The 10,613-nt window shown below is 38.4% G+C and overlaps 1 protein-coding gene across 4 annotated transcripts in view; it reads right to left on the bottom strand.

The window, feature by feature from the left end:
* Positions 1-1,108: 1,108 nt before the first annotated feature.
* Positions 1,109-10,613, bottom strand: part of LOC105434166 (protein apterous-like) — a 39,489-nt gene continuing 29,984 nt past the window's right edge. For all 4 annotated transcript variants that reach the window (XM_089073399.1, XM_011649796.3, XM_089073400.1 and 1 more), the window contains exons 4-6: positions 8,393-8,928; positions 5,874-6,091; positions 1,109-3,372 (exon numbers count right to left, since the gene is read on the bottom strand). In XM_089073399.1, coding sequence (XP_088929525.1) covers positions 3,157-3,372; positions 5,874-6,091; positions 8,393-8,928 — 970 coding nt within the window. In that variant the 3' untranslated portion in view covers positions 1,109-3,156. The remainder of the gene's footprint in view (positions 3,373-5,873; positions 6,092-8,392; positions 8,929-10,613) is intronic.

Raw genomic sequence — 10,613 nt, 5'->3', positions numbered from 1 at the left:
TCCGCGGTGAATGCCGCGTGTCGCCAGCCCGGACGGACAAAGCCCGTAAATAAGACAAGAAATATGAATTACGAGCGAATGTTCGCGTCCGGAAAACCATCGAGGTTCGACTCAGTTTTACATTAAGAATATAATATATCTGAATTTATATTTTGATATTCCGCGGGATCGCAATTCGAGCAAACGCAATAGATTTGCATTCTAAAGTAGATGCATCGCTCATATGAATAAAACTTGCATCGAGATAGAGCGTTACAATTTTGCCATAAGTAATTTCCCTTCGGCCGATTTAAAAATGCAATATTATGTTGGAATTTATGTATCTTTTTTTTTTTGCACTGCGTATAAATGGAGCATGTTGGAATACCCCCGCCATTATCGTTGATCAGTGAATCCAGCCTACCAGTTGACCAACTGGTAAGACAGGACGGACAATGCACGCGCCGGTTTTTGTTAAGTGAAATTCTGGTTCACCATCATGGTTTGCACGCCATCATACGACTTTCCATTGCATCTCCTTCGTGGAAAGTCGTGGAATTCTGTTGTCGAGAGCTGATTTTATGAATTCTGTGCGGATAGAAGGGTAATAATGCAGTTCTCGATCTAATTTATATTCGAAGGAAAAACGGCATTAAACGAAATTAAACGAAACAGGTTTCCTACGCGAATAAAATCGCACGTGAGATGTTAATGCTCTTATAATTAGACATGATATTTCCCATAAACTTTCACGAAGATCGTTATTATTATTAGATTTAAATAAACGATTTTTAAATAACGATTTTTTAACTCTAAAAGCATATATCAAAAAGATTTTGTAGAATTAACACGTTGAATGCAGTGTCGATGACACTCATCGATGATCGACGTAATATAAAATGCAATATGATATAAAAATCATCATACATAATGACATTCATAATTTTACAATTATAATTGATTTTAACATAATAGCTTAAAATAAAAAGTGTGTACATATAAACATACAAATATTTTTATATTTAATTATATAAATTGAAAAAAACAGATAAATAGAGACACTTATGGACATAAAAAGAAATTTGAAATCGAGTGGATGGGAGAGATGGGAGAAATACACATAGCCATGTATATTGTCAAAATATATTGAATGAAAAAATGATCTTGCAAAAATTGGACAATTCTTCCGCATCGTTACAAGGAGGACTAATAGTAGGAGCAATAATAACAGTAGTGTTTTGCATATCCTCATTTACTATTTACTTGATCTCTCGCCTAGAGAAGCACGACCGCTACCGAATGCAATTAATAGGGCCCTACAACCTATAACGGTGCCTTAAGAGAAACGTACGAGGAACGTCCTTTATTTACAATATTAATCAGAATCGAACCGTGGATTGTTTTTTTGCCGTGGCTTTATCGCGGTCTGATCTTGAGCAATAATGTACAATTACAATAACTCGCTTGCAGCTTGTTTTTTTCATAAATAATTAATATCCTCTTGTCAAAATCCAACGTTTCGCTTGTGCGTCTGACGGGATGTCGATTAATCTTCACTTGCATTTGTTTAGCTTAGTAGTATAAATATATGTTTTTTTTTTTTATATAAAGAGAATGTTTGCATGTGTATATCACACGATTTATAAAAAATATAATTATAAGATATAATCAGAGAAATATATAGCTTAATTATTTTATAATCAATCGACAGTAATCAATTTGTAATCAATTAGTAATCAATTTTGTCAAAAAATTAAAAAATATTTTTAAAATAGAAATAAAAATATAGGCAAGGAAAAATTAAATAGAATAAAATAATTAGAAATTCTGAAAAATAAATTCTCGAAAGAATCATTAAATTTAGATATACAGCAACCGACAACTCTTCAAGAACTCGCGAAACGCCGAATTCTTACACAGCACTAGTAACGCACTAGTAAGTTCACGATTCTTAATTAGACTTAGACGAATAAATAGATTTCATTTACTAATTACATTGCCCTCAAACGAACGACTTTAGTGTTCTGCGACAAAGCGTCGCAATTCAAACTACAATAAATACAACGATTTTATTGATTAAACAGATCTATTCTTTAGCATCCCAAACAACATATGTATAATAAAAAACATCTCAGAGACGTCTTTTTTTAAAGGATTTCTCCAAGATTTTTCAAAAGACATTTGAAAATTGTTTTTTTTATAAACATTTTGTTGAGCTATTTATATTAACCGTAATGTTTAACAAAAAGGAAACATAAGAAGAAAATTGAACTGAATACATAATGATATAAGCCTATATAAAAATGTACCGTTAATTAAAATCTGAAATTTTAATTTTTTTTTATATTTCAACATCATAATAAAGTAAAACAAAGATTTTTTGAAAACGTGTTAACAAGAAGCAAAACAGAGAAAAGTTAGAATTATTTGATAAATCAGTATATGATTTTTATAGTTATATTAATTATTATTATTAATATACCAAATTTGTAACTTCAATTTTCTTCTTATATTTCCTTTTTGTTAACCTTTTTTCCGTTTCCCCTTTTGTTTTTACACAATTTTATTTACTTTAAGATATCTAAAAGTGATCCCAAATATCTAAAAGTGATCCCAAATAAATGTCTAAAAACGTCACTTCAAAGACGTCATAAATTCAGTTACGTTCGAATCAACGATGAAATCAAAAATATCTTTTTGATAGACATCTTAAAAAATTGTAAATCCAAAAGACGTCTTTAAGATGTCACAATGTTCTCTGGAATATTAAATTTTACAACGTCTTGATCAGCCAATCGATTCGAAACGAGCTGCTCGAGAAGCCAATTTTTCAACTTATAAAACGATAATGAGAAAATCATATCTTCATCAATTTGTTGTTTTCAAGAAATTCACAATTCAATCAAGAAAAGTTGGCGCTTTCGAAAAATGCACTCCTCGAGTTTTGCTCGATCGATTTTCGCTAATCCATCCGAATTCCGTTCGAGAATATGATACTCCTTTTTTTTTTTACACGCTTATCGACTATTCACAATTCATCGTCTTCGTGCATTCGCGAGCGATTTCACTCACATGAAAAACCGTCCGGAGAGGTGCACGTCCAAATATGATGTCCTGGTAGGATGAAGATGAAGATGCGCGACGCTAGCCGGAGAGCACAGACGTGGACGTCAAGGATCACGCGCAGTCTAGGGAGGCTAGGGACGCAGGACTGTGGGGGCCGCCGAGCATGAAGGGCGGACTCATTGGCGGTCCGCCACTTCCGGTGCTGTTTCCGTACAGCTCAAGGTCACCGAGATTACCACCGTCCACCCCGCTGTCGCATTTATCGGATTTGCCTTCTTGTTTCAGTACCATGCGCCGCCATTTTGCTCGCGCATTCTGGAACCAGACCTGAAAACAAGATGAGCAGAGGGTTCGATAATTACAAATTGAATCACTGCTAAATCACCTCGCGCGAGTTTGAGAAATCGGATTGCGATAAACGCAACCAATCTGATTACAAATGAATGATTACAAATGTAATGACGATCTTCTTTTTTACAAACGCTAATATTTTTACTGCGACTCGTTCATATAAATCCTCCATGCGAATCCATCATTAATTCGCCATTTGCGCCATGCTGGAAAAAATTCATGAGCGCCGTTTTATGCAGTTGCAAAGGCGCAGTGTTAGATAAGAATTCCTCCTCCTATTCACGTATATACGCACATGTATATGCACACCTGACACGCGCGCACGCCTTTGCGAGATTTCCTCTACAGTCACAATAGACGAAAGAAGACGCGATCCGCCGTCGCCATTTTCAAGACAGTCTCCTCCCCCGCGGACTTCCAATGAAAGAACTCGCAAGCTGACTACTCGTGCGTGTCTCCTCCAAGTACGTGAATGTGCTCGTGTGTCTATGCGCGCACGACGAACAAGTATTCGTGCGTTTCGCGATCAATATCAAGCAAGATGGCGACCAAGAACCCTAAGCTACGAATACAATAGCGGCCACCTTCAACCCTCTCCTTCGACTCAGCGAATAGGCGCAGAAGCAAGGCAATGTTACGGAAATGTTATCGGAATGACTGTCACGTGAAAGATTGGAGGAAACATTGGTGATGATTTCTGAGCAATGTTATTTTTGAGTTTTTGAATTTCGTTCTATTTTATTTGAAAAAGCTGATAGCTTCTCACGCGAGAAACGCATGTTAAGATTTATATTTGATAAATGGCTATTTTTTCATATTCAGAATTATAAATCAACGTATTAGATTCTCGCTATTTAAATATTCGCTTTCCAGGTGTTTGATTTTTAATTATTAAAATTATATGTGAATCTTATGAAATTTGAATCCTTGCAGTCCTGAATGGTGGAATTTTAAGAGTTTAAAACTGTAAAGCTTCAGGGCTTTCAAAGAATATTTCAAAGAATATTTAAATTTTTTTGAATTTCCGACTAATTTTTAAGATTTTTAAATCTTTACAGTTAAAAGTCATTTAACTGAATTGAAGTTAAGTCGACATTTAAAAAAGAGAACTTCACCTTATCTAAGTTCCTCGTTTCTATGTTATCGCGTTTCGCCTCGCCTTATTTACTTTTAAATCTTTAATATCTCCCGCAGCCGATCATTCTTCCTTTTCATCCGCGCATCCACGCATGGCACGCTTTACAAAGGAAACGCAAAACTTTCGTAACAACCTAATAATTTAAAGTAGTAGATTAACGAGAGCGAGTCGGCGCGAGTCCGTCGTTATGACGAAGCTTAGCCATTCGCCGGGGGTTTTGACTGTCTTCGGCTGGATTGACGCCGGCTCGTAATTACGGAGAAAGGCCGCAGCTTCTCGTCGACGGAAATATCGCTCCATTCCGCGCAGTTCTTTTAACTTCGCAGCCACGGCCACGCCGTACGCGCCGCACTAATTGGGAGAAGCGCGCGCGTCTACGCGACTGGCGTACGTGAATATTTTTATAGGGCGCACCCTCCCGAAATGTGAGAGAGGCAAAGAGGCCGAGCGAGAAACCACCGGCTATCCATCTTTGGATTTTCCTTTTGTGCTCGGGCAGCCGTGAGATCTCTCGTTATTTTTTTCATGGTGATTTATATACATAAAATTTAATAAGTTGGATGGATTTTACTTAGTTTCACAAAAAAAAAAAAAAAACTAAAGCCGTATTGAGATATATAAAATTACAGATATTCAACATTTCATAAAACTTTAAGATTTATATTTTGAGAAAAAATGCAATATGTTTCTCAACAATTCATTATAGTGGTAAGCCAAGGATATGTTCAAACAATCAATAGTAATAATAAATAATTTCGGTAAGTAGCATCTTACGCGCCTAATAATTTATTTTCCTATTTTTTTTTTAAATTATATTTAATACACAAATGCTTATAGATTTTGTTCAATCATCTGCCGTTATTTTTAACGAATTTACAACATAGTTATTCAAAGCCAGATCGATCATGGTTAATGATATAAACATCTATATTTCGAATTTATACATATAAATTCAAAAAATAAACGCGCATAAAATTTTAGCTGTCGAGATTGCTTATCATTATTAATTGTTTGTAGCAATGTTTTAAATATATAAATTCTTTTATCTAAGATTTCTTTCAAAATTTAATTACACACGTGTAATTAATAGGTGATTATCGTTTAATCCATGAAAACATGATTTATTTTGTTAATTATATTATTTAATATTATATACATTAAAAATACTCAAAGTTAAGTTGACGATTACATCAGCGCATAATCGCTCTGAGAACTGAAACATGCGACATGGTTAACGAAATTGAAACGGTTGAGGAAATTCCAGTTTCAACATCGCAATCAACTCGCATTAAGAGAAAACGCGGAATTGCGAATCGGTATAAGCGAACGGTCCGCTTACCTGCAACACCCTTTTCGGCAAGCCAGTTTTCTGGGAAAGCTGCTTGAGATCCTTCGCGTCGGGATTGTGATTGATCGCGAAGTAGCTCTTCATCGTCCTTAACTGGTGATGTTTAAAGCTCGTTCTCATCCGTTTTGTTCTGCTATTGGAGCCGGGTATGCCCGGGGTCCCAGGGCCTCCTCTGCCGAAAGGCATGTCTATGTAGTCCGCGTTTAGGTCTGCAACAAATTCAAAAGTGCACCGTCATGTCAAAATCGGTTAGACCGTGATTCGAGGCCTTTTTTTGAAATTTAACCATTTAAAGTCTACGTTGAGAAAATTTTACTTTTTCAAGTTTTCTAAGAGGAACAACAATAAACCACACATAAACATAAGCGAATTCGTGTTTTATTTCGTCGCGTCAATTTGTACGAACTCAATCGCGATACTAACATCGATAGTATCATCCTTGTAGACAGGGGAGCGCGATAGATCGGCGGAGCCGTGAATAAGGTATCGTGCCTGTAAACTATTTGCTGCATAGAGCTGTAATTGGCCGTGTATTCAGCGGCCTCTCGCATACGCTATCGCCGCTTTTCTTCTCCTCATCCCCCTTCTAACCCCCGTCTCGTTGCACTCGAAGAGCTAATGAGCTGTGATACGCATCAAACAGCGTTAGAACCCGCTTCCGTCGCGTCGCCTCAGCATGATCGCCTGTATTCGAAACATACTCGATAACTCTATTTGGCCGGAGAATCGCGAATTATATATCGAGACGTCGAGAAAAAACGGGCGGGGAATATTCAATAGATTTTTAGACTGTTTGGTGATAACAGTCATCTTTACAGGTACCATTTTTTTTTTTCGGAAAATCGAAATTTCTTTCTAATTTCTTTCTAATTTCAATTACAATTGTCTCTCTTGTCTTTCTTTCTTTTAGAAAAATAAATTCAGGGTTGGGAAGTAACGCGTTACTTGTAATGCCGTTACCGTTACAGTTATTTTTTTTTTTTTTTTTTTGGTAACGGACCGGTAACGGCGTTACTTTTTTTTAATAACTTTTAAAGGTAACGTAGTTACATCTTTTTAATAACGATAATGAATCTAACAGTTACTTTCACCATTACTTTTTATATTGCTTTTCATATTAATTTTTATATACTTTTTGAATTTATTTAACTCGTCTTAAGAATAGTTTTAAGAATAGTTTATCATAAATCAATCATAAGGACAGATTTTATAAATACCACCTTTTTAAAAAGGTTTGAGAACAAAAAAGTATAAATTTGCTGTGTTTATGAATTTAATGAAAATTACATCTTTTGTACTTGCATTTTGAGTACTTTAAGATCTTCTTAAATCTTTTTCTTGCTTGTAAATTTAAGATAAAAAGTTTTATTATTTTTATACTGATAGTTTAACAAAAAATACGAGAAAAATTTATTTTTTATTTAATCCGATCTCGTTTTAATATTAAAAAATTAAGGGAAAAAGTAACTAGTCGTTCTTTTTTAAGTAACGATAATGCTAACGAGTTACTATTCAAAATCAGTAACGGTAACTAGTTACTTTTTTTTTAACTCGGTAACGAGTAATGGTAACGAGTTATTTTTTAAAAGTAACTTTCCCCTGAATAAATTATATACTTTTAATATTGCAATCTAGTGACAGGTAACTATTCACAATCTGGGTCAACATCATATACCGTCGCTTCGGTTATTAAACAATTAATACAAGCTATCTGTACGAGCGATTTGTTCGTGCGTAAGACCGCTCGCTGCGAACTACAACCATAACTCAGATGCAATTATTAAACACACGGCAATTTATCTCGCCTCGGAAGCGTGGACTATCGCGGTCCTTAGCAACGGTCGTAAAAAATTGCCGATATAATCCACGCTAGATTAAAGACCAGCCAGTGGTGGTGGTGGTGATGCCAGGCAATCATCTGTGCACTGCTACGATCCTTCTTCACGACGACATGACGACATCGAGCGACCTCCCCCAGGGTGAACGAGGAGGAAAAAGGAACATAAAAAACATGCGATGGCAAGTAGAAGCTCCGATAGTGGCCCGTAGTGGTTCTTCGGCCGCAGCCAGCTGGAGCAGCCAACTTGTTCCCACGATCGGTTTCAACAATCGGAAATTAAGTTCTCTCGGACTGGCCAGTGTGTCGCCCACGCCAAGCGTACGCGCTTCGTCGGAAGATTCGGAAATTTATGTCGCGCCAACAAATTTTATCAGGCTTCGGTGGCAAGCGTAGCACGCCCACGTATATCCGTAAATCACGCCTGACTGGGCATGCGGTTCCTCCGCATGAGATCGCCTTTCGAAAATAACAATGTGCACAGTTCGAGAATTGCGGAATAGCCAGACTTCCGGAATTTTTGAGACGTTGAGAATTAAAAATATCGAGCCCTTTAAACTTGGACGATATTCTGAGAGAACAGTTATTGATTCGTTTTGGCATTTTTAAATTCTCATATCGTTATACCAAGATAATCGCGATACCAAGCACAATTAAAAAAATTCACACTTACCAAGACTCGCGGTCATAGTCTCAAGATCTTTGGGCTTCCTCTTTCTGGGTCTACCCTTTTGCCTGGGTGGCGGAACCACGGCAGCGGCGCCATTGAAGTAGGGTACCTTCGGAGGTGAGGAAGCGTCTGGTATGGAGGGCGTGGAGGGCTGTAGCGGTACCGGGCTGACATGACTGTGCGAGTGTTGGGGGTGCATCGTGTGATGTGGATGCGGTGGCGCGTGATGATGGTGATGATGATGATGATGGAGGAACTCGGGTGAGGGGAAGGGCTGACCGGGGTAGTGCGGCCCCGGTGGGTAAACCGGGACCGGCGGACTTTGGGCTGGATGCTGCTCGGCGCCCATCTCGTAATGCAACCGGCAGAGCACGGCGCCGTCTCGCATGCCAAAGTGATCGCCCTTCGTCAAGGGCACCGCGCACGCCGCGCACGAGAAGCAGCGCACGTGGAATACGAGCTCACGCGCGCGCATCACCAGCTCGGACGCTAGGATCGCCGCTTGGCAGCGCGCGCACCGCTTCATGCTGCCGAACATCCTGCGAACAGAGAACGAAAGGGATCAATATCGTATAACCGTAACCAAAATTTTGACGTTTATAGTCGATCCTTTTTTATATTTATTTATACCTGCTTGATCTTTACGATTGAGCAGAAAACAGGAATTGGAATTCTGGAATTTCTAATAAAAAAAAATTACGAAATTATGTCGCCTCGATTAAAAAGCGAAACGACAAATGTACAAACGACGTACGCTTTATTATTAAAGCGCCGCATATTGGAGGATACTTTTATCCTTTGATAAATCTTCATGTTTCAGAGAAAGAATCGAGAGAAAAGGAGGAAATAATAATCTTCATGAGCCTCATCGCGAGACTAGCGTCGCCTCGTTTCAGTACAAACACATTTCGCACTGCTATCGCATCGAGATATTCGGTATCAGCCGATGATTCTCAATAGAGTTCCGCTAAAGAGAGAGAGAGAGAGAGAGAGACCGCAATCGAGCGACTCGGGAAGCGAGAAAGAGACGAGAAAACATGAAAAAAAAAAAGAATAAAACGAAGAAGACGAAGAGGAGGATATAGACACGTCGACCGATATCGCGAAGGTCGGCGAGAATATGTACGATGGCCTGAGCGCAAAGGAGGAGCGAAAGGGCGGAAAGGGAAAGAGGGAGGAATATACCCGATGCACCGGACGCCGTCGACATCGCTACTGCATTAGCGGCACCCTGCAGTCTCCATTACCGGAGCCGGTCGACTATCTGGCCGACAACCGCGCCGCGGCTACCTACCTAACCACTTATCTCACTCCGCGCCTTCCAAATATATATTACCACCCCGTCCCGCGTACGCCCCTACTAAAGAACCTAGATAAAGACGTGGCCCGATCTTATAACGCCGATCCCGAAGCCGGTCCCCCGTACGTATACATGCGCGACATCCTTTACGCGACATCTCTCTCTCGGTACCGAGGGATCGGATCGGATCGGATCGGAAATGGATATTTCGGCGACGATCGAAACGAACGGTGTGTGATATGCACGTTCACGGGGAGAAAGAACGCGGCAAAAAAAAAAGCTAGTGCGGTCTTCCCGCGTGTAAATCTTGTAGGTCGTTAATTGTTGTCGTTGTTCGTGAAATATCTGCGTTATCCTGGCGCGTTATCTGCGTTATCTTTGCGTTACCTTCATTTTTCTTTTTTGTTTTCATTACTTCATTGTAGCGCTCGGAAAAACGTCAGATGATCAAATAACTCGAATTTCAAGACCAGATGTCAAATAATAATTTAAAACTTTTGAACCTGAAGATATGTTTTCGAACAGTTCGAACTATTCGAACTCACTTCATTCAGATTCGAAAGTTCGACACTAAAAGAAATTAAAAGAATGTAAAAGTGTTCTTTTACTTTTAATGCACTACTACATTTACAATCTTCTTTACTATCCAAACATTAAAACTGGCATACTATTTCAAATGTTCAAACTATCCTTGACATTTGAATTCGGCTATCTCTTTTTGACTTCGAATTGTTCGAATGCATCGAACGTGCAAAATATTTGAATGTTTTGTCTAACGCCTATTTTATTACGCTTATTATTTTTCCATATTTTTAATTCCAATACTTTGAGATTTATAAAATTTATATTTTCGATTCGACAGATTCCGAAATCACATTTATGATTTTTCGGTCGTTGCCAAGCTTCCCGAATGATTGATGGATA

Source organism: Pogonomyrmex barbatus, unplaced genomic scaffold, assembly GCF_055798465.1.
Source record: "Pogonomyrmex barbatus isolate J1 unplaced genomic scaffold, ASM5579846v1 scaffold15, whole genome shotgun sequence".
In the NCBI taxonomy this organism is placed as follows: Eukaryota; Metazoa; Arthropoda; class Insecta; order Hymenoptera; family Formicidae; genus Pogonomyrmex; species Pogonomyrmex barbatus.
The sequence above is the reverse complement of the archived record's forward strand: the minus strand, read 5'-3'. Positions and strand labels throughout refer to the sequence as shown.